Here is a 24008-nt window from a genome sequence, read left to right as displayed (position 1 = left end):
TTTGTTGTTTGTTCATTTGACTCCATTTTTCGTCTCAGATTAAGTACGTATACGCCGGTAGGTTTTTAAGGAATAGCTTGAGACAATAAGTCAAGAATACTTCGAAGAAATGCGCCATTTTCTGAACGTAAAAGCCTTACTGTTTCCTCACTGTGCCTCGATGTTTTACGAAAAGTTTTGTAAAGAAGAAAAGTCGGATCGAAGGACGACGTATCCTTTCGATCGGTCGATTTTTCCGTTCGAGGAGACAGAGAGAAGAGTCAGGCAACCGGCGTCGAGCTGGTGGGGACACACGAGAGAGTTTTACCTTCCGAAATGAAACTACTCGGCGGAGAAAGTGAGAGCCGACGTAGCGGACGGTGGGCAACGACGAGCAGGCGACCTGGGCTCCTCGAGACGAGAGGATAGACATGGTGTAAGCCCTCCATCGCGTGGATCTTCCTTTCAACGGATCCTCTGGTTGATCGTGTTCAAAGTGTCTGTATTATTTGCTGACCACGAAGAGCCAGAAATCCTGTTGAATAAACGAAGAAACATCGGAAGGACTCTTTCAACTGGAACTTCGACCTTTCTTCAATTCTTCCGAAGATCGTTGTGTTCTTTCTGCGAGAAAGAAAGAGATGATCCAAGTGCGAATGCCTCGTGAAGGGTCTTTGGTGGCTGTGACAGAATGTTGCTAAACGTTTGTAATCGCGAGAAAATCGAGTGAGAATCGCGGTTAAGGAAACAACTCGGTGTTCGTTGTGTTATGGTTGTGAGGACTGTTCAGGATAGACGCGGAAGAAGAAGAGGAAGAAGAAGAGACGTTGGCGAAGTAGCCAGTTCCTTTTGAGGATCTCATAGAAATTTGCGAGAACTGGCTTTTGTACTGACCGGTAAGTGGAAGAGAAAGAAAGCTTTTTCAAAATCGATAGATTCTTCCTGATTAAATTCAGAACTTTGACATTTTGAACCTTTCGTTTATGAAAGTCTTGTATGCCGAAAATACGTTGACTGGAAAAATGGAGTGAAAGTGAGAAGGTCTGAATCAGCTTTTAAAAGAAAGCCTATCTCAGCTGTCCACCGGTACACGAGATAGGCAAATGAAACTACCGATTCTAATGGTCGACTAAAGCAGCTATTACCGCTAACTAAATTGCCGGTCTCTGCCGCAACCTTTGCCTACATTCGAGTTTCCATTGCGGTTCAACAGGTTCCCGTCGCGATCCCAGAACAATGCGTTATCGTAACAAAATCGATTTTATTACCCAATAAAACGGATGACAAATACTTTCTCAAAAAAGACTACTTTCTCGATCGGTATCGTACAAGACATCTTGCGGTCGATTAAAAAAAGGTACATCCAAAGAGTCTGGAACGAAGAAAGCGTTCTTAGACGTACAGCGAGTAAGAAGATCGGCAAAGAAAAAGTGAGATTTCTCGTGGCGAATTGGCAGTGGCTATCGAAATGTTCAACTTTCCGACCTCGTAGCCAGTGAAAGTACTTCCGTTCTTTTCCAAAACGAGACACGAGGGGACAAAACATTAAGGATGCACGCTTGGGTACCGTTCTACCGATTGCCTAAACACCACTCCTCGTTTACGTAACATTCGATAGAAGTTTGAGGGGAAACGTGACACGAGGAACGTGTCGGTCTAACGTTCTTCCTCCATGGAACCTTATTACCCTACCGCCTCATTATGGACGCCGTTCATTTTGCGGACGTTTCATAAACATTACACCGTTTACTTCCGTGCGCAAACGTTCAGTAAATTCTTTTTTTTAATTCTGTAATTAGAGATTCGATCGTACATTACGCTTCGGAGCAAGAATTAATTTAACACGTAAGATTGAATGAATAGGAAATAGAAGTATCGAGATATTAAAAATGATAAAACGTACTATACGTTTCACGCTTCTGCTCCGACTCTTTCTCCTCGCCGATACTGTCTCGAGATCCAATTAAACGATATTTGCCATTGAAACTTTCCGGCAAGCCATTCATGAATATTCAATCGAACGGACGAGTTATCCGACACACTTTTTCTCGATTTTCATCTCGCGCCACGACAGGTATTACGCTGGTTTATTCGTTAATTTCTCTGCTAGAAAGTAACAATGCAGATCGTAGCCGCGATCGAGCGCCGGCTAGAAAAGGGAATAGAGTCGGCGAAGGGTAAACGAGCAGACGTATCGCGGGTGAAAAAGTTGTAGGGAGCAGAGAGAAAAAATTCGTTACACAATGGAAAGTGTTCGTGATGAAAGGGTATTGGTGAACTAGACCGCGAAGAAGCGTAGCTCTTTCAAGGCCACGAAGAAAGAAGCAGAAGCTGTGACGTACAGATTTCTTCGAACCGGTTTTCATTAAAACATGGCTCGCGTATTAAAGGGCCGATCGATATTTCTTTCGAAAATCCGCCGGGCAGGAATTTCTAGGCCCCTTTCGAAACGAGCTAATTAACACTTTCAGTCTTGTTATCTTTTCTCGATTGAAGTCGAGGAAGAAATTCCTGCAACGAAAGTAGAAAACGTAATGTCGTTCGCCATAAATTATCGGCGAATTAAAAATTCACCAAAGGGCGGACCGAGTAGAGTCAAATAGTTTTGTTGGCGTTTAAAGGAGATGTAATTCGTGACATCGTGAACTCGGTTTTCTTCGAAGAAGAAAGTTCTTCCCGGGAGTGAATCGAGGATAAACTGAAATACGATCAAGGTTCGACGGAATGCTTGCAACTTTCTTGCAAATATTTTCAAATTTAAGACGAAGACAGGGTATCGAGAATTTCTGTATCACTCTCGATCGAACAAAGAGAACGAGGCCGCGGTCGTACGAAAACAAAATTTCACGCGTGCCGTCTTCTTATTTTGGCTTATTTTTTTCTCTCCGTTAGCTTTCGGCGAAAGTAAACGGCGTTCGTTGCAGAGAAAGTAATGGATCGCGTTCTTAATGTTGGTTCACACGGAATTCGGGATGTGGATTGCGGTGTGGCGCCAATCGGCTGGCACCAAACAGCACCGAACCAACGAAAACGAGGAAAAGAAAAAGGCGCCAGGATACGCGTGCAACGCACGTGGGCTTTCACGAACAGCTGGCAAACGAAGCTACAATTATGCGAGTATATCTCGTACACACGTATATACGCAAGAGAAGAAACTCCGTACTTTCGACCATCAGCTTCTACGATAGAGTCAAGCTAGTTATAGGAAGGTGAAAGTTCGTGCGACGCTGCCGAGATTCTCTTCTATCCGTTTTATCCATTTTTTATCCGTTCAGCTCACTTTTCCTTCGATTGAGTTCAGGGAAAAACGATCTTCTATTTATCACTGTCACACGCTGAAAATCCTTTTAATTTCCTACGTTCGATAAAAATATCGCGAAGTACATCAATCTAAGGTTTGAAGAAAATCTACACGAGATGAAACGCTTAGATCTTTAAGCTCGAAATTGATGCGCTATTAGTGTCATTTAGCGATACATTTAATTCATCGGACTTTCTATGTTTCGAAACCGGTCATTTGACACGCAACGAGTTAATAGAATTACGAGTTTCAATTTCTTTTGAAGAACAGAGACGTTTTCCCTTCGCTTTCTTCGATTCCTTATACGCTTACATATAGATGGAAAAACAATAATTAAAATATTATCGAGACTGTAACTGCGTTAAGTTGATTAGCGACTTTAAATTCCAGTTAGAAACTGGAATATATTTTCTACCGGGTTTCACTTTTCTTGCCGCTTGGACTTGACTCTCGCGAGTCAACATTCTTTCGATCGTGTTCTTGAAATCCATACAACATTTTCACCATTGACACGATCCAGTGTCCCATTTGCACCTCGTTCGATAGTTACGGAGTCTATTTGTCATCTTAGTTGAGAAATTTTTCTTCGCGGAGGAAGTAGGATGGATCGAAAAAGAAAAGGAACATGGTCGATGGTTCGTAACTTCCGGTGGAGCGGGTGGCTCGGCATGAACGTGAACTTCACACTGTCGCGCATGCAGAGGTGCACTTTCACTTCTGCTGGATCTGCACGACAGAGCCAATGACCTACTAACACATCGAACCGTTCTCCTGCCACGATGATGATATTCCAGCAAGGACGTTCTACGTCGATTGCGATCAACTTTTTCTGTTCGATCAATCGTGCCACTCCTGAAAGAATTTTTCGGGACCTTGAAATCTCGCCCATTTCGTTTTATAACGTTAACATCGCCGTTACTATTTCAGGGTCAAACGACACGCTCGGTATCCCCTAACCGAGAATGGGAAAGTGATCTATTGCACAAAATTTCCTTTCAGAGAATTCTAGTTTCTTCGTTTCAAGGTTCCACGCGCTCGATTACGATCTTTCTACGTTATAGTTACATTATTGTATCGACGATCACATCGTACAAGTGCATCGAACTTCTTGGGATTAACCATCCGATCGCAGCCAATGAGTCTGTTCGGGTATGGATTTTAAATCTATTACGACACAGTGTTGCACCGTTACGTGGTTAAATTGGCCTGAACGCGGTTGAACTAGCGATTAATGCAGCTGGCACCGACGGTTGCCCAACCGGCGGGGCATAAAACTTGTCCGGCATTTTCATTTCTCCATAATTGCTCGAAGATGCTGTTCGTACCATTATGAATCTCGTATAACCGATGCGTTACTCGGTTCCGGGTGAACCTCTTTTACTTTCGCCCGTTACGGAGAGACGTGACGCAAACAACATATTTTCGTTTTCTCGAAGAAGACGAATTCGTTCGATCGAAACTCGTTTTCTACTCGATGCCTCTTGTTTCCGGCTTTCTGTGGACGAGTGGGTCACTCTTGAAATCGAAACAATTTCAGCTCTAGTGGGTGTTAATTTACGTCACAAGACTCTGAGAGTATCTATAAGTAGTCAAGAGGTTAGATGACTTTTTGTGTTTGGAATATTGCTTCCTGCAATCGAGAACACTGAAGCATTTTCTTGGAAAGTAAATAGTCCATAGAAACACGCGATCGAATCGTGGACGTTGGTTGCAGTTCAAGGTACGATCTTAGACATATTAGCTAAAAAAGATCGTTCGTGTAGAAAAATTTGTAACGGTTGCGTGTTCCAATGGCTCGTTAACCTCAGCCACGCTACGTTTCCCTTTTCCAGAAATTTCGTCGTAACGATCAATGAATCGAGGTGAAACGACTCGTCAAAACGAGGGAACAGATTTGCACGATCCAATTTTTGTCTCGTTTTTCTCTCCAGAAATTTATTTACCTCCTCACGGCGACGCTGTTCAAACTGGCCAACTCCTTTCTGATAAGTTTGCTTTAGTCGAGGATACACCGCCGTATCGGGCGATCAAATTTGCACGGTTTAGGTAAGAAATTTCGGGAGATAAGCGTTTTCGGGGCAGGCAGAATTATGAATAACGTCGCGCATAATATTTCAAGACACGAGGGAAGATAAGGGAAGATGAATGGTGACCCTTTAGTCGTTAATTTCGTTGAGAATTTTACGCGCAAACAATTAACATATTTGGCGTTGTTTCAGCAAACGATGGGTGCAGCTACGTCCTGCCAATGGTTGCTGCTGGGAATACTCCTCGTCATCTCCTCGAATCGAGCTCAAACGGAGACCTTAGGATCGAGTATCAGCAAGTCGGAAACGATCTACAGCCCCAGTTATGTCGCGACGAGAGACAACGACGGTAATCGAACCGATTTAGCGCCGAATTCAGCTCGCAGACGTCGATATGTCCGATTTCCGACCGGTCCAGCCGGTTACCTCTTCGAGGGAGGCGGTCCTCCGATAGGGAGGAACATCGGTGTCCATCCTGGAGTACGTTTTCCATCCTGGAGGCAGCAGAAGGCCCTCTGGAGGAGTCCCATCTCGGAGTACAGCAGGCCAGTGATGGGTCATCGAACGCCACGGTTGATCTTTCGCGACAACGATTTTCCTCCGCCGGTGGGTGGCAGCGCACCCTCGTCCTTCTTTCAACAGTCCAATCACTTGCCAGACTTCGAGGACGACATCAGAGGTAGAATTTTTATTTCCGAGTTATAGAAAGTTTCATTGAAATATCGAGGGATGTAAGTTCTTTATCGTCGTTCGAGATTTCTGGTGTACAGAACGAATTATTGTTTCAGATCATCGAAAGCAAACGCTCGACGATTACCCTAGGTTAGAGTCAGGTACGTTGTCCACGAGGAAAGCTTCGATTCGTGGGTCAATTGCGTTGGAAGGCCGTTTCACGATCGTTGCGTCGCGTTTCGTAGTTCGCGAATAATCGTAAATTAGCCAGCCGGGTGCAATATCCAGGTGTCGTAACGATTGTGACATCGGACCCGTTTCCGTCATGCTGACGATTTCCGTCACCGTTGCGACAGACGCTCTTTCCCGTTTCTTTTACGATTCCGCTCTATCTTGTCGCGATTCGACTCTTTCGATTTTTGCTTCGATATTTTTTCAAAGTATTCTGAAGCTAGGCTTGGAGTAATCTTTGAGCTACTCGGGAAATTGAATCGCGATACTTTTAACGTGTTCCGCTTGGAGAAATCGTGAGGGGAAAAAGAACAGTTTGGCCTGTTTTGTGCAGAATCGCGTCAACAAAAAAGACCGCTGTGGAAGGGTGACGATACGTTGTGCGCTGACGGACGAAGCTGCGAATTTTTTCTAATGTGCTGGATGTCCGCTGGCCTATTGGACGGCAGTTGCGGCGGCATTATGTATGCTTGTTGTCAGCGAAGAGAACCGAAAGGTAGTTCTGATTATAACCTGATTGAGGCACCTAGAGATCAATCTCAGCCACTTCCGTTGGATACTTACACGGAGAACGCCAATGATGATCGTAAGTCCTTCCTACTGGAGCATGCAATCCGATTCTTGCACTGGCATGATCGATCACGCATGTATTATTCTTCGACAATCTCTCCCGATCACTCTTCCTTTCGTTCGACGAATCCCTTTCGTATCTCCGATCCTAGTCTCGCACTTTCTTCTTTCGGCGAAACGTATGTTGCTTGCAAATTACTCGTCTCCTTAGCACTTGCACTTTCCTCCGCATGTCGACGACTGTCTTCACTTTCTCCGTTTGCATACTACGAAGCATGAAAGCACCAGTCTTCGATAACTTAGATTCGTGGATTCACGCGATGCATGTTTAGCAATCCATCCTATTTCCTCCTGAATTTCTCCAATTTAACTCGCCCTGTTCGAAGATCGAAATTGCATGCCGATCGCGATAAAATCCGTCCTAAGCTACTTTGGCTCTTCGGTTCTCTCGTCACGCGAGTCCACTCGATTTCGTAGCCGCTTCCGGTTTCCTGTATTCGCAACGAGACAGTCCCTCCGAAAAACGAGTCTTCTGAACGCGGTTAATTTTCAATTAGCGGAAGTCTTACTGAATTACTCCAAGTCTAATTCGGTAATACCAAATCATAGATTCGACGCGTGCTTGTCAAGGTGTTAGAACTCTCGACGTCACGGTACGTTCCAAAATACTTTCGCTACTAACTGTCCAGCAAGCGCTCGATTGACCTATCGATCGATAGATCGTTGCACAGGGTCTGTAGGTGGTTGTGATTGCAGGCTGCGGCATACCCGCCTCGAAGCAAACCGCTCAGAGAAGAATCGTCGGCGGCGACGAAGCGGGTTTTGGCAGTTTCCCATGGCAGGTCAGATTTGCAACGACAAATCGAACTCGATCCGTTTCGCGTGTCGCGTTTTAAACAGTGAAAATGTTCTACTTTCCCAGGCGTATATTCGAATTGGATCCAGTCGATGCGGTGGCACTCTGGTTAATCGATTCCACGTCGTTACCGCTGGACACTGCGTGGCCAAGTGAGTACCTCACCAAAGAAAACCTATTTCTAATAAATATTTATTCATCGACACTTTTTAACGGTACCAGGGCAGCGGCTCGTCAAGTCCAGGTCACCTTGGGCGACTACGTAGTGAATTCGGCCAGCGAATCGTTGCCAGCTTACACTTTCGGCGTTAGGGAGATTCGCGTTCATCCTTACTTCAAATTTACGCCTCAGGCTGACAGGTAGATCGACCTCGGACGCGTGAATCTAACAGAATAAATTTATGGAACGAGATTACTGTTCATCAAGGTTCGACGTCGCTGTTCTTCGACTGGATCGACCGGTTCACTACATGCCTCACATAGCACCGATCTGCCTTCCCGAAAAGAACGAGGACTTCTTGGGTCAATACGGTTGGGCTGCCGGATGGGGTGCACTGCAGGCTGGTAAATAGGACAATGGTTTATCTACCAATTGAAACTTTGCCAAATATTCGGATAAGTATTTCGAACGGTGACTCGCGTATGCTCGTACAGTCTCGAAACAGACACTACATAAAAATCTGTCTCGAAACAACCGGATTATTAAAATCAGTTAAGTATCTCTGAACGAACAGGATCGAGATTGCGTCCAAAGACCCTTCAAGCGGTGGACGTACCCGTAATAGACAACCGAGTTTGCGAGAGGTGGCATCGTTCGAACGGCATCAATGTCGTCATTTACGACGAGATGATGTGCGCTGGCTACCGTGGCGGTGGCAAGGACTCCTGCCAAGTAAGTATTTACTTTGTTATTAGCTTCGGAATTCGAGATATCGTCAATCAACGGGTCGACTTCAACTTGGACGAACTTGATGCCAGCTTATATTCTGGCGTCGTTTGTTCCGCGCTAATTGCGCGTAACACGATACACAATGAAAGAACGTGACAATTAATGTCTTTGTCCGATCTAACTGGAACGATCTGGGATTCGATACAATGAGTGGGAATATACGGCGAGACTTTCTATGCTCGTCGGCGTGAAATTTATGAAGATGACTGAATCAGAAAACTCCTTTGTTAATGGCATAAATCTATTAACGGTCTTTCGATATGGTTGTAAACCTATTTCTTCTACCGCAATTAACGGAATCTTGATAACGTGAATCCTGCATATTCTTGGGTTCATTCATATTCGGCGAATGAGTTATTAACTCTAATGTAGGATATAGTAATTTCACTGTGTAATGGAAGCTTTCGAATCCATTAGTTATCGGAATTTGAAAATAATCTTAATTAGTAGCATGGACATGAAAGGCCGAGCGATAAAGTGATTTGTTTGCGCAGGGTGACAGCGGAGGGCCCCTGATGTTGGAGAAGACAGGACGATGGTACCTGATAGGCATCGTTTCGGCGGGATACTCGTGTGCCCAACCGGGTCAACCAGGAATTTATCACCGCGTCGCTAAAACGGTCGATTGGATAACGTACGTCATCAATTCGTAGCAGAAGGCGATTATCGAAGACAGAAACTTTGCATGAAACAAAGTTCGTGACACGTTACTCGATTCGATTGTCGCGAAGGTACGGTGCGCGGTGGGACAGAAATTCAGCCATTCCGTGCTCGAAGGTTGTAAATATTGTAGCAATAAAAGAATGTGGTTTCGAATGTTAAGGAACAGACGATTTTCTCGTCCGGAGCGAAAGAATCGTTCAAGAAACGCCTCGATTGTTAATAAATATATTTTTTTACGGAAGGACCGAGTCACTTGTATAATTGCTTCTTCGTCGATCGCCGAGGCGCTCGAGTAATAAAATTCCTCCTCAAAGTTACTCTTCGCCTCGGTTCTCGACGTACGATACGAACAGCGTCGACGTGAATATTTTGTACATCAAGTGCGTGTGATATTCGTTTGTATTCGCGCTTAATAAATATTCGATTTCTATTTTACAACGTGTGTACATTTATTTCGAAACAAATGGCATTCGGGAAAACCTTCAACAGCCATAACTGCGTTAACAAACAATATCTTTATATTTTCTCTAAATACAAAGGAACGGTACAGAAATTTCTCAACTATCGTTCGCTATCGTAGCCAGCGATTTTGTTATAAATTTCGACAAAGTCGTTTTGATCTTAAGCTTCGATAAGTGGCGCAAGTACTAGTTTGTCAAGGAAGATTCATAGGACGATGGGTTGCGAAAAAACAAGTCATTTCCATTAAAAACATACTTTGTTATTAGACAACCGCTATATCTCAACGCAAGCTTAGCGTCGCAAATAGTAGAACAACGCGTTTCTTTTTAAGTATGTGTTTCCATTGCGTAATATAAGTACACATTGATCTCGTTGCCCGTTTCAACGATAAATAACAGCGACAACCGAATAATTTCCGCTTGCTCGAATGATAAACGCGTCGAACCGTCGAGGCTCGATTAAGTATGATGCGTTGGGATAAACTATTTAGTATATAATTGCAAGTCCCTTTTTTTCACACCAAAAAGAAAACAAGAAAAGAAAGATTAACTAATCTCCCGCTTTCGCGACGAATCGCGTAAGTAACCATCGACGTCGTCAACGAGCGTCGTTCTCCGTGCTTTCGTGTAACAACTAATTAGCCGGGAGCTAACGAGATCAGACTAGATACCGCGAATCCTTGTAAAGAGAAACGAATTCGTTCGTCGCGAAAACGGGAACGCGATTCATTTTCCTACGATGCCCTATGGTTAGAAAAAAAATTCGTTCGAATTCTGTAAGTACCTCGATATCGCGATGAAAAAGAGACGGACCTCGGAACGCGAAGGAATTCCAAGGGGAACAGAAAAAATAGTGTCTACCTATCTACTTCGATCGACCTGCGTCAAGGGTGTCAGTCTTCCACGAGAAGACGCTTGTTCCCTGGGCAGGGCGAGTTAAAATTCTCATCATCTAAGATAAATAATCTAACGATAATACTTTCTCGAGAGAGTGGTACGCTCGAATACTAATAAAAGGAGGAGGACGAAGAAAGACAGAGGTCAAAAGGGACCCCTCTATTTCGGTCGAAGATACGTCTTCTGCTCGGAGGGGGGATTTTCGTCGATCACCGATGTGTCGTGAACGCCGTGGGCATTCTAAATGCACTGTGCGAACGATCGCGAACGGAAATCGTGTCAAGAATTTCGCTCGATCGTTCGTTCTTGAACATTCGCGATCCTTGTCACCCGACTGTCGAATCTTGGAACGTTACTGGATCGTTTAGCAGCTTTCGTTCGCAATTGTCATGGGACGAGAAATGCATTGACCGATTAGTGGCATTCGCGTGTGCGAGTTCCACGAAATGCTGGTTCCCTTCTACGACGGAAGTATGTCGAGTTCGAGGACGCTCTGCGTGCAAGGAGACAGCCCGTCTTCGCTCTTGTGGATTAAAACGTTTTTGAGATCCCTCAGCTTTTGCGGTTGTAGAGCCATGGCCGTGTTTCTGGGCAGCGTCGCGATGGGATTCGTGCTGTGACTCTTGAACGGTTTGTCGCACCGATTGATCCCGTTTTCCGATTCCGAGTTGTGCCTTCTCTTCGACGTTAGCTCCAAGCGTGGCTGCTTGCTCACGGAGTCCTTGTCCTCGAAACAGGGGACCGTTTGCATGGACACGGTGTTCCTGCGGTCGTTGAACAAGGACCTGGGATTCAGGGTCACTTCTCTGGCCGAGCCAAAGTGTTTGAAGTTCGCGCAGACGGGACTGTTCATGAAACTGGTATCGACCGGGCGACAAGGATCGGGCACGCGTTTCTCGATCTTGATTTCGGTGACGTTCTGACGGATCAGGATGTCCGGCGCCGCCTCCGGCAAAGGCTCCTGCGAGATCAGCGGCCATTTTAAGTCACGAGCCATATCGCGTTCGATCGCGAGAAACTTTCGTCTGGATTTGTCAACGTTGTGCCAGCGATAACGTAACTTGCTAAAAACGAGGTAGTCGACGAAGAAGTTCTCCATCAGCAACGAGATCACAAGATTCAGGACGCCGTAGCCGACCAGAATGAAACGGAAGCCGACGTTCTCAGGAACTACGAGCTCGAACCAATTAGCCAGCCATTCGAACGGAAACGTAGCGAGGTAGACCGAGAAGAGACTCAAGAAAATCAACGAAGTGAGCAGACCGTAATTCGTGAACAACGACTTTCTGTACGGGTGACCTTTCGAGAACGTCACAGCTAGAATGATGTACTGCATCGAACTGATGATGAAGACCGTGTAGTTTTCCACGCAACCGACGTCGTCCTTGTTCTCGATCGCCTTGATCGTCGCGTTGAACGGAACGAACCAATCCATCTGTTGAAGATGCCAGAGACTGGCGTATTGGAACACGGCCACGATCAGAATCTGCGTAACCAGACTGAGAATCGGAGTGGTACTGATCAAACTGTTCAGCGGCGCCGTTTTAACAAGCGGACCGTCGTACGTCTCGGTACGGCCGAAGAAGAAAGCGAAGATGGAGATGATAAAGAGATCGATGTACAGAAACTCGATGTCCGTCAAGTTGGATTCGATTCCGTACAACAGCATCACGGATATGAATTGAGTGAGCGAATAGCTAGCCATGTACTTGAAGATCCCGAAAGAGGTGACCAGAGCAGAGCGACCTTCTCGAATTACGGTCAACACGCAGGAAATGTTGGTTTCGCGGCTGGTGAACGGTGAAGCTACGGATGATTCGGTGTCCGAAAGAGAAATTCCTGTGTGAGCAGCCTTCAAAGCTCCGCAATCGTTCGCCCCGTCTCCCACCATGGCTGGAAAATATTTTGAAATCGTTATCGATTTTGTCGAGTGCGATTCGGTCTGTAATTTGACGAAAGCGTTAAGCTACTTACCAACGTAGTATCCTAAACACTGCAATTCCTGGACGAGCTGTTGCTTCTGATCCGGGGACATTCTTGCAAAGATTGCGCCGCGGGTGACGAGTTTGGGAATCAGTTCTGGGTAATATTGTTTGACTAGTGCCCACGTTTTGCCGGTGAGTGCAAACACGTATTTGTTTTTCGAGTGCTGCAAACTAGAACACAAATATACAGGTTAGAAATAGCAGGTCGTACATGAAGGATAAGTTTATCGAAGGATACTTACTCGTCGGATAAATAATTGACATCGTTTTCGAACTGATTGTTCCCGAAAGAGCCACTCTCGACCGTGTCCAAGCTAGCTACGCTATTTAAATCAGTCATTTCGCTGAGATCTCCGTGACCCATCGGTGAAATTGGCGACGGTTGACTGTTGCTCTTCGTGAAGTAGATCTGCGGCTTCGTTTGATTTTGCTGGGAAGCCGAGACCGCGATGACCGGTGTTCCCGGCTTCACGATGTCGCAGTCTCTCGCCACGGACAGGGCCGTCAACATGTTGTCGCCAGTCACCATCACGGTTTTGATACAGGCAGTGTTTAGAGCACTGATAACTGGCGTGGTTTCTGGTTTCAATCTGTTCTCCATGATCACGAACGCCAAGAAGGTTAAATCCGACTCGGCAGCTTCGCGACTCAATCTTTGAACTTTGGCGTAAGGAAGACGATTCAAAGATTTGTGCGCCATAGCTATCACGCGGTAACCTTCCGACGTGTACTCTTGCAACACGGCGCCAAAGTCTGCTGGAATGGATTCGGCTTTCGAAAGGCTGAGGATCATCTCTGGACTACCCTTGCAATAGAGATCGTAATGATTTGCTCCCAATGTTCTGGTGATCACGCTCATTCGTTGAAGACTGGACGTGAACGGAAACTGTCGAACGATCCCAATTTCCAGGCCTTGCTCCCCCAAGTCCGTCGTGGAACCAGCCAACGCGCTATCGAGATTGTTCAACGAAACGTTGTCCACCGCGTCGGAAGACATCGAGTTTTGCCGGCTGATGGAGATCCTTATCTCGTTGGGCAATTTCTTCAGCAGTTTCGAGCCCTTTGGCGGTCGAACCACCGTGGGAAAAAGCATGGAGAACTTGGAGGTGTCGGACACGTCCGGTTCCTCCAGTGTCCAGCCGGTCGACTCGAACATCTTCAGGTCGAGCGGGTCGCCAACCGGTTGATTGTCGATTATAGTGATCCCGTGACACGTTACCATTCCGATGAGGAGATCGTTCAGAGGCAAGGAGGAGATATCTTTGATAGGCAACTGGAATTTGTTATCGACTGCGGGTACTACGCCCCACATGTCGAGACCGTCCTCGGTCAACGTTCCAGTTTTGTCGAAGCAAATGCAATCGATCGATCCCGACACATTGATGGTTCTCGGACTGGTGCAATAAATCTTGTTCTTCTCCAACCTTTGTTGCGCCACCAGACGACCGACGGTCATAGCTGCCGGTAGAGCCGGAGGCACCACGATCGTGATCAAGTCCAAAGCTTCCAGAGCGATGTGGCTGCTCTGCACACCTCTCATGATCTTCGTCACGATGGTGTAGATCACGCCGATGCTCGCTATTCCAGCCAACAGAATGACGAACTTGTAGGAATCCTGTTCGAACTTGAAATCGACCGGTGGAGGATACATGATGGATCTCACCAGGCCGCCTTTACTCGTGTTGAAGCCTGTTCTGACAACGACGGCCAAAACCTGCGAGAAACGGTAACAGCGTGAGCTCTATGGTATTGATCGTAATTAGACAATTGATGGATCGTTACCTTTTCGGAGCCATAATATCTCGTCTGAATGACGCGAGTACCACAGAAGAGGGTATGTCTCGCGTGCTCCTTGGTGTCGTAGATGATCTCGCTGGACGAAGGGATAGGGGTTTTAGTGACGGGGACCGATTCTCCGGTGAGCATGGATTCGTTCAATATACAATTTCCGGTGAGAAGCACCGCGTCGCAAGGCATCAGGCAGCCGTGAGACGGAATAACTAAAATATCGCCAGGTACCAATCGTTCGGCAGGCACGGTTGCGGTTTGTCCAGTCATTCGATCTCTCATCACTGTTGCCACGTCGGAAGAGTGAACGGTGGACCGTAGATTGTGTTGGTTCTGTGTAAAAGAATCTTTTGTAATCGACACGATCTTCGCGGATAACGAGATACGACTACGAATAACAACGTACTCGACGAGTCTGGAAGACTGCCATAAGTATACCGATGCTGGACATGGTCAAAATGACCATGGCGTAGTAGTAGTAGTTGTCGGCAATCCAGAGACAGAAACTGAACAGTTGGAAGACGTAGAATGGATTAAGAACTTCGAGAGCGAGAAGCGTTACGATGCTCTTCACCGGAATCACGATCTCGTTGTTTCCGTAAACGCTGCGTCTAATTTGTACGAGAATTCATCGGATTTAATATAATGGAGATAAACGAATGTTTAAGTCTCAAATTTACCTCATGTGCTGCTCATGATAATTTAGCCCTTGCATCTGGTGCAACGTCGAAGTTAAAACGCCGACGTCCAAGCCACGAAGTTTCAGAAATTCTGATCTCTCGTGGTCCCACACGTAGGTTAACTTCTTGCATTGAAAGAGAACGATGGATGGAACCTCTGCGAAGAACGATTCTTAATGAAATACGATACTAACGGAGAAGGTTCTTCTTTGTTCGAGAATACTTACGTTTGAATTGTCCTCCGACTAAATGCAAAGACAGCGTTGGGTATTCTTCCTTCACTTCCTTGATGGTTATCATGCTGCCGTTTTCCACCCATGGTTCGTTGTCCATCAACGACTCTCCGTCGAAAGGCTTGTTGCTTTAGAAATATCGAGACAGTTAGACGAAGTTGATCGCGAATTTTGAATGATTAATAAAAGGAGACACTAACACTACATCCTGAGCAGCCAAAGTCTTCAGTTTCTTCACGTAGTAGCTCGTGTGCTTCCCTTGGAATTTCTCTACCAACAAAACCGTGTCCGCGTCTTCCAACTGGCACTTGGAATGAGTTGCCAACAACATCAAGTGCGGCACCCAGTGGAAGACCAGCCTGAGGAGTCCTCCGGTGACGATGATCAAGAACCAAGTAACAACGGTGAAGATGTTGTTCCTCTTGTAACTGAAGTAAAGCGAATTATTAGTTGTCGTCGTCGGCGAAATAAAATAATGTCGTCGAACTTACCCATATATTTCCATCTGGTCTTCTTCGCCAGGATTGATGTAATCGATGCCATTTTTCAGGTGAAGAATTCCGTTACCTCTGGTACCTGAAAAGAGAGAGGAATTCAATTAGCGACACGTTTTGCAATCGAATCGAGAGAGGTTCGCGACACGATATTTTAAGGCGATTTCGTTGTCGAAGGTTTCAAGGGCGGCACATCGAAATTGAATAGCCGCCAAGCGATCTATAGGAGCGTCCGGAGCGAAATCGCGCCTCTTACCCTCCAAAAGTTCCGTTTTCTGTTCGCGCTGATGATCAGCAGTCGCGTTGGTAGCGCGTGTTCCAAACACGCTGTACGCGTTTCTGGCGAAGCTCAGGTTCAGTTTGCTCGGCGTGGGCGGCATGACGATTGCGGGAGAGGGGGACGAGGTTCTCGGACAAATATTACTCTTCTCTTTCGTTAAAATTAGCTACAATTGTCGAAAAAAAGCGTTCTCGCCAGGAGATCGAGCGAAGGATACCGTTAGTTTTCTGGTATCGGGTACTCTCTTTCGACCTTTCTTGTCCTTCTTCTTAATAATTGATCCGTCGTTCGTCTCACTACTACATGTTATCACTACTTTTATCCAGCTACGTAAGTTATTGTCTATGGGTCACTCGATCGAGACCCTTTCGTCGTCCGTTCGACGACCAATTAAAAACGACACCAAAGTTCGTCAGGGTATTGGTTCGATAGATGGATATCAAGGGGGATGGAGCACTCGTGTGACAAGAGAGAAAAACGGGAATCTAGCCGAGACCGGAGGATGGTTCAGCCGTGGATCCCCTAGGAAGAGTGCAGGGCGAGGCGGTCGTTCTTCAAGGTAATAACCCCGTCTGCTACCGACACCGATTGCCCGCCATTTTTGGGTCCGTCTTCAAAGTTCTCGACTTAGACCTCGACGTGGCGTTCCGTTGCATTTGGCTGGCATAGAGGATCGACGACGATTCGGGTTTTCTATCGAGGCTCGAGGATCGAATACGTTTCCACGAGACCGACGAACGCGACGACGAATACGACGACGAAGACGAGGACCAAGACCGAGCGGCAGGACAACGAGGACGTTTAGAATGATAGGACTGTAGAAGCTGATGCTATCGTTTCGGATCTGCCCCCGATTTTCTGGATTCGTGTCAGTCGCCAGGATCAGTGAGCTTTCGCCATCCAATTCGTGGCGTGGTGACTGCTCGTTCACTTTCGCTCATACCGCGACGTAAGCAAGCCTGTTTCGATACTCTGCCGGACGATCTCGGACGAAGCGGCTGAGGTTCCTCGAGGTCCCAGCAGTCCACCGGACACTTCTTCGTCTTGAATTTGTTCCTGATGGTCGGTCCAACGTCGCTTCGACCTCTGCCCGCGAACTCAGCTTCGATCGACTCTCTTGTAATCGCGTGCCTCCCTTTTGCTGTCTGTTTGTACGATCTCAAATACATTACGGGTTATAAAGTTATTTTGAATGCCGTCGGATGCTTCGATCGGCAGAGAAACTGGATACCCCGGTGCCGGGTGCTCGATCGGAGATTTCTCTCGATCGACAGAGATCCGCGTTATCGGTCGAACACGATCGGGTCGATAAATGATCCTTCGATCGCGCGATTCCCGATAGCGTGCGGAAAATCACTCTTCGAGATCGATATCGCGAGTCCTCGAAAGTTCGCTTTTAAAAGATTGCTCTTCTATTCTTAAGTACACGAACGTCGCACGAACGTCGAATAAAATTGATCGGTCTCTATTAATAGAGAAACCGTTAACGGCTAGGTGTGTCTCACCAAGGTTCACCTCACGATATTCGCGAATTTCGACGAGCTATATATAATTGATTACGTCAACGTCAAAGTTCTTTTTTTTTTTCAAGGTGATCGCACGATTCTCGCGAGTCCTAAATTCGTTCCGTCACCGGCAAACGAAATCACACTCGTTTCGCGACACCGAAACTCTTCTTTCTGATCCGGTCGATAAATCCTTGACGATCGTCCTCGCGAATAATCTTTCCTTCGTTACGATCGATTCTTTCAGATGATCCGCTTAAACGATTCACCCTCTTCGGGACTTCTAAGTACAGAGAACACGGTGCAATAGTTTGTTCCTAGCATCTTGCTCATAATGAAAGACCTTGGTACGCTGGTTTCGTCCGTTTGTCAGTTTCGCGGTGGCTAGAGGCCAGCCCGTTAAATTAGGAAACAGAAAAGAAAAAAAATCTCTCTCCTCCAAAAAAGTCACTTTGCACACGATCGTTTCACTTGCGTTTCACGCATCTGTGGCGTTTTTAAAAACCACGGCCGACCAGTTTTTTCTCTCACAGCACCCACCGTGTATCCCCGTGTCGACATGCACCGTGTTGCTTTATAAGCGTTCGCGTTCGAGGAAAAATGACACTTTTCCTTCTCGCATCCCTTCTCGCTTTCCTTCTCGATAACTGCACGTATTCCAGGTAATTTTTCCTTCTGCCGCGTTCGTGCAACGTGCTCGTGATGGATCTAAGATGGCGACCAAACCCAGCCGTTCCTTTCGGTCTTGCGCTCCGAATTGCACGCTCCTCGAGACTAGACGTCGTCGATTCTTTTCCTGGCTCACAGCACGATTTATTCGACGTTGTTTCGCCTTCGACCGGTTCGTAGGATCTTTGTGAAGCACTGACAAGTACGCGACAGCTGACACAGACCGTTCGCCCCAATTACAACGAGATTCCAGACGCAAGTGTATTAAGGGAATCGTTTGGCATTAGCAGAAGACTTGCGCTCTGCTAGCTTCCACATCCCGGTGTTCAGGGCCGTACCGCCTCGTTCCGTTTCTCTTCAGGTATACGCGTGTCACGTTATCCGACGCTGCGAAATCGTCGCCGATTCGAATTACGCTACGTCGACGTTTCGTCACGCGTTTCGTAACATATTCGCCGGTATTTGCACACGCTGGCTGATCACCGTGTGAACATTTGTCGCGACACGAATCTTATTGCATCGTCGAACTTTGAACGATTTTCTTTCTTTCGTTCTGTGGACTCTCTACTTTCGTTAATTATGTCATATCGAACCAGGAAGCGTTTTCGAGTGGTCTGCCGATAAATCGTTAAATTTTAGAAATTCGAAACATTTTAGCCCAGTGGCACTGGGATCGTAGTTTCGTGCCTGAGATATCCCTACCATTGGATTTTGCCTCGACCTACGACGACGTCGTGGCTCGTGACTCATTTATTTCCACTAAATCCTCCGCGGTGCCGTGTACGTCCCCGTTAATTGCTGCTCCAAATTCATACGGTTATTTCCATGGCGTCCCGTCGTTAAATACCTAACACCTGTTTAGGGTTCGCCGCTTCAGAAGCAGACAGAATCGAAAGGTTTCAACCTACGCGCGAACTCATAGCTCCATCTTTGGCGCTCGACGGCTGTCTCGGTTGCTCCAATTGGCCATCGGAGTATTGAACGAGTCCGAGGGCCTCGTGGTCGATACTTCGTTCGAGCTAACTCTTCTTCTCGAACAGCACGTGCCAACCGACTGAAACGTTCACACCTAACTTCGCCGCGAATGGTGGGGGTTTCCCTTGCTTATCCTCTTCCGCGTAACTCCCGTTTTAAACCCTTCCAGGCAAACTCGTCGCTCCCTTTTATGTTCGGGCTTAACGAGAAGTTATGCTTTTTGGCAAACGAAGCAGAAACGCTTTAAGAATCCGTAAGAGGATTTCGCCACAGGAATTAGCTTCTAGTTTCCTTATTTTCTTGGACAGTTGACTTCTTTTATTGGATTACGCATCCTTGCGTAATTCGCGGTAAACGATATGTATGTTTCTCGAATTTCCGAGAAAAAAAATTTGTCAAAAATTCTGACGCTATTTTTTCTCGGTTATATGAAATTGCATCGATTCAGAAAATTATGGAATGTCTCGCTGTTACAAATCGTCTGACATTCCATTCGCACTAGGTAGAAGACGGTTTAAACACGGGTCAGATTGTAACTCGCGATGATTAACACGCATGGTCATTAGACAGAAAAAACGTCATTAAGATCGCATCTTAGTACTCGTGTCCCGTTTCTAATCAAATTTTTCGAAAAAGAAAAAACGGGATAAGCATCGAATAATTTTGCAACATAACCTTGACAGATAATTTCTTACTGTTTGTCGTCAAGATGTTTTATCGTGATCTTTCCATCTTTACAATGGAATTTTTCAAGATCAGCATAAGACTTCACGAGAATCGCTTTAGAAAAGATAGCAAATATTTATGTAAGGTGAACATAGTAAATTGTACAAGAATCGATTCTTGGATACCGAAGATGTATTGCTCTTTCTGCAGCTTGCGTCATTGGTTATTCTTGAAAAATTGCAACACTTCCGGTTAATTGATACACGCTTTTATTTACTATACACGTACCCGACTATCCGATTACGATTCACGCGCTCACCTCGCTATTCTATCGATCAAACGGAAATCTATAGGAATGTTTTTTCCTTTTACGCACATTCGCTGATTCAGTTATCGAACACGTTTCGTGGTAAACACCACGAATCTACCGCGAAGCACGATAAGAGCAGATGATCGTTAAAGCGATCAACGACTTATCGATCGTAAGGCGGATCTCGAGGTGTTTGGAAAACAGGGGAGAAGTACAATGGGCGATACGAGTTGTAATTTCGTAAATAATTTTTGATATTAAAGCGTTGATTGCTGACGGAAAGGAGATAGCCGGGGCAATAAATTAAATTAGGCAACTAAATAATTGTAAACGCTGCCTGCGTCGACGCGAATTAATGTTTCCATTGTGCCATTCAACGCGTTAAGCCTGACATAATTAATTCAGCTTTCATGTAACGGCGACGTTACGCAAGACTGTCATTTTCGTGACGATGATCGAAATTTTTTTTCGCCTTATCTTTGGTTAATTCAGTGTTATAATATAACTCTTTTAACAAGTGCTACTTGAACGAATAGGTCGAGGTTGAACGCTTTACGATTCAGCGACACTCGCATTGGCGTAACTATGACTTTAAGGTGGATTCTAAGCAAGTATTCGACGTGTCGATGAATCTGGGCAAAGTTAAGTCAGCAATTAAGAACAGTATCAATCGTTCTTTATCGTCGTCGAAGCGTACGAGGATTCCAATGATAAATCAAGATTCTGTTTGAAGAAATTCAAAGGCGTATCGCGAAAGATACGCACGCCTCGACCTCCGTGCTATTTTCGAACATGGTCGACGAAATTCGATGAAAATCGTCTCATCTTCTGGTTACAGTCGCCTAATTCATCTCTCTTTCTCCGTTTAGAAACGCGAGCGCCTGTTCACCGAGCCGTTTGAACTTTCCGAGTCTATAATAATCCAGTGACTCGTTCTTGACGAGGTCGAAATTTCAACGGAGTCGTCAACGTTTCCGGTGAAGAATTATTACTAACGTTATTTACGATCATCCGCGGATCTTCGAGTTTCGAGAAGAGCGTATAACTGCAGTCGGACGTATTCTCATTGTCTTTCGTGTTATCGCGTGGAAACCAGAACACATTCGTAAGCTTAGAGAGAACAACTGACTCATTTCGTGCTTTATCTACCGGAAGTTTGTTGTTCGTTTTTCACTTGTAATGTTGTCTAAATGTCATCGATGATTCTGCGTTACAGAGGACATCTGTCCCTCGAAATACTAATTAAGAGAACAGATCGAGGTCGCTTAGATATTACATAATTTAATTAAAAATTGTATGCGTTTTCCATTATCCACGAGTTAAGATATCGATATCGAACGATTTCATCAATGATCGATCAAGAACTTCATGATCAACTAACGAAAACACTTCACGCAATTTCGATAACCGAAATGTCGTTATTGATTATTTTGCTCGACCCATCAGGATTCTGAGTCGCGAAGGAAAAACACTAGATTCGTGAATGGCGGTCGATCGCAATGAGTAACCTTCGAGGTTATCTCGATTAGAACTCCATGTGGTCATTGTACATCCATGGACACGAGCTAATCGATACAGAAATAACATTGTGTCGATGAAAGAGATACGAGAATTATTGGCCCACTTTAATTACGACGATGAGGTAATTCGCTATTTATTTCCAATTCGGTGATATTAATATCGTTCAGCAATTCCGTGAAAAGATATTGCACAGGTATCTTGCACGGTGACGCTACGTTGCGATTCTGTCAGATAAGATCTTTCCTTAGTTCCGTGCAAAGTTGCAGAGACAATCTGTAGGGATCAGACTCGCAACGATCGTTGCACAAACTTACGCTGATAACGAACAATTGAACATGCAGAATTGTGCGGAAATATAAACGAGCTGATCGATGAGTTTAATCAATTGAATCGTTCGAAAAGGAATTTCATTCGCGGAATCATTTTTGGCTACGTGATTCGGTTCGAAGAAAATAGAACTCGAGAAGATGTGACAGAACTCTGAACTCGTCGAATGTGGCCAGTCATCATCCACTTTTAAAACTGGCAGCTGCTGCCAAACGAGAGCTCAGATTTGTCAATTACACGCTCGAGTCCACGATTGTGTAGCTGTTAAAGGGTAATTCTCGATCAGAGAGGCTCGTTAAACTTCGAGCTTCGAGACATTGGCCAACGCGTTAGTTAACGAGTTCTAATATTAAAGGTTAATTCGACGATAAGAAAGTTTCGTCGTGCATCGACGCAATTACGAGCGAATACCTTTCAATCCTCCGCAGGAAATTTAATAAATTCCTCGCTAACGAGCCTCCATATAAAAGGTGATGTTGCGAATATGTTTTATGCATTATCTTAAACGCACTATCCACAAATTGCTTCCGTAAATAATAACAATGATTCACAATATCTTCGTGCTTCAAACTTTGAACTCTAATCAGAACTGTTTATACGTTTCCGAATAGGAAAAATAGTAAACATTCTACTTCCATATGATATTTTTCAAACCGTATCTTCGGAAATAACTTACGTTTTACTAATCGAGTCATAAAATATGGTCAACTACGAATGGCCATGCTCGAAGTCAATGTCTTTTATCTCGGTAATATATTTGATAGCACTGTAAGCATTATCATACTGCTTACGCTATGTACAGTAAGTTTCTAGCGATTCAAACAGGTGGTTGGAAGTTTACGAATACGTTTCGTATGTGCAATTCGCCTAGCGAAACGAAATCATTTTACAACCGCATGCATCTGGCTTCGATGTTGAGCAATCGAAGACAGGTTGTCGACTGACGCAGAAGAAAGTTTCACTCCCGAACGTGGAGCCAACTATTCGTAAACAGAACGTTCCTTCTACGGAAATCATTGATCGTCATAGCATGATACATCATTATTATTCGAGTACCGCTTTGTATTTACCATTATCCAGCTTTTGCTAGTACAGTGGGACCAATTGTATCTAAATATGTTTAAAAGTTATATTGACAAATGGAAGTGGCAGTATAAGACTGCGTTAAATACCACATTCCCACAGTGGGAAGATACCCGAAGCAGATTTCGCAAGCGACGAAGTTTCAAACAGAAGCCTACCGTTCATGGTGTATCCTTAAGCTCGTTCGAAATCGTAGTACCTTCCCCTTGGTATTTCGACGGCCACGAAGACGACGGCGGCGACGAGGACGGTGGTTGTTGCGGGCATTTAGGAATAATCGAACACCAGGGGTTTGCCGGGCATCGCGCGTCACGTGGGGTTTCGTCTTTCGAAATTCGAGGTGATAGAAATTAAGGGAACATAGTTGTCCTTTTTCCTTTTTCGGGGCCGTTTTCGTTTCCGTGGCACGCGCGGTTGCGCCGTCGAGAAGAACGCTACGCGACCGCGCAGGAAAGCAACAGGGACGCGCAACGGAGCGTCGAGCAACACTGTCGATCCAGCTCGCGAGTTACTCGCTCCGTTACCGACTCGCGTAATTGTGCTCGTACCGGCGATCCGCTCCTATCTACCACTCTGATTGGTCGAAAACCGCTTCTTATCAGCGGACATTTTTCTGCTAAAACCGATGATCCACGACCAGCCATCAACCTCGCTTATCAAACGATCTTCCGATTTCTACTATCAACCGCTTACCCGGCAACTCGATTATTCTTCGTTTGACCTAACATAGATGCCAACGACTCGTCGCTGGATTACGTATATATACGTTTATCGATGGGGACGGTGATTTAACGTTGAGTCATAATGGGATATAGATTTTCCCTGACAGCGGCGATTAAATGCCCAAAGTTATCTACGCGGCTTAACATTTCCTAATAATTATTTG

The 24008-nt window shown here is 45.5% G+C and overlaps 2 protein-coding genes across 5 annotated transcripts; one reads left to right on the top strand and one right to left on the bottom strand.

Annotated features, from left to right (window-relative positions):
- Window positions 1–237: 237 nt before the first annotated feature.
- On the top strand, window positions 238–9686 carry LOC100880936 (venom protease). 3 transcript variants are annotated; one of them, XM_012284313.2, is made up of 10 exons: window positions 240–875; window positions 5500–5986; window positions 6096–6140; window positions 6545–6796; window positions 7537–7622; window positions 7703–7788; window positions 7859–7996; window positions 8064–8200; window positions 8371–8528; window positions 9080–9686. In XM_012284313.2, exons 2-10 carry the CDS (start codon window positions 5506–5508, stop codon window positions 9236–9238), a joined length of 1542 nt encoding a protein of 513 aa, XP_012139703.2. In that variant the 5' UTR covers window positions 240–875; window positions 5500–5505; the 3' UTR covers window positions 9239–9686. The 3 variants fall into 3 exon arrangements, with proteins under 3 accessions (XP_076390970.1, XP_012139703.2, XP_076390971.1); XM_076534855.1 differs by lacking the exon at window positions 6096–6140 and having other exon boundaries at window positions 238–875; XM_076534856.1 differs by lacking the exon at window positions 6545–6796 and having other exon boundaries at window positions 260–875.
- Window positions 9687–9947: 261 nt separating this feature from the next.
- Window positions 9948–23623, bottom strand: anne (polyamine-transporting ATPase anne boleyn). 2 transcript variants are annotated; one of them, XM_012284312.2, is made up of 10 exons: window positions 23281–23623; window positions 15784–15868; window positions 15493–15720; window positions 15287–15420; window positions 15060–15216; window positions 14786–14990; window positions 14374–14712; window positions 12834–14305; window positions 12581–12762; window positions 9948–12499 (listed from the first exon to the last, which is right to left on the bottom strand). In XM_012284312.2, the coding sequence occupies exons 1-10, from the start codon at window positions 23285–23287 to the stop codon at window positions 11067–11069; spliced, it is 4242 nt and encodes a 1413-aa protein (XP_012139702.1). In that variant the 5' UTR covers window positions 23288–23623; the 3' UTR covers window positions 9948–11066. The 2 variants fall into 2 exon arrangements, with proteins under 2 accessions (XP_012139702.1, XP_003702810.1); XM_003702762.3 differs by lacking the exon at window positions 23281–23623 and adding an exon at window positions 16043–18865.
- Window positions 23624–24008: the final 385 nt, after the last annotated feature.

The sequence above is a fragment of the Megachile rotundata genome, chromosome 8 (genome assembly GCF_050947335.1).
Source record: "Megachile rotundata isolate GNS110a chromosome 8, iyMegRotu1, whole genome shotgun sequence".
In the NCBI taxonomy this organism is placed as follows: domain Eukaryota; kingdom Metazoa; phylum Arthropoda; class Insecta; order Hymenoptera; family Megachilidae; genus Megachile; species Megachile rotundata.
This window is presented reverse-complemented; position numbering and strand designations above follow the sequence as displayed.

Coding starts and splice junctions, on each gene's coding strand:
- LOC100880936 (XM_012284313.2), top strand. CDS start 5,506: ATGGGTGCAGCTACGTCCTGCCAATGGTTGCTGCTGGGAATACTCCTC. Junction 5,987..6,095: donor CTTCGAGGACGACATCAGAG/GTAGAATTTTTA, acceptor TTATTGTTTCAG/ATCATCGAAAGCAAACGCTC. Junction 8,529..9,079: donor GTGGCAAGGACTCCTGCCAA/GTAAGTATTTAC, acceptor TTGTTTGCGCAG/GGTGACAGCGGAGGGCCCCT.
- anne (XM_003702762.3), bottom strand. CDS start 16,166: ATGCCGCCCACGCCGAGCAAACTGAACCTGAGCTTCGCCAGAAACGCG. Junction 15,421..15,492: donor TTGGCTGCTCAGGATGTAGT/GTTAGTGTCTCC, acceptor ATATTTCTAAAG/CAACAAGCCTTTCGACGGAG. Junction 14,991..15,059: donor TATCATGAGCAGCACATGAG/GTAAATTTGAGA, acceptor CGTACAAATTAG/ACGCAGCGTTTACGGAAACA.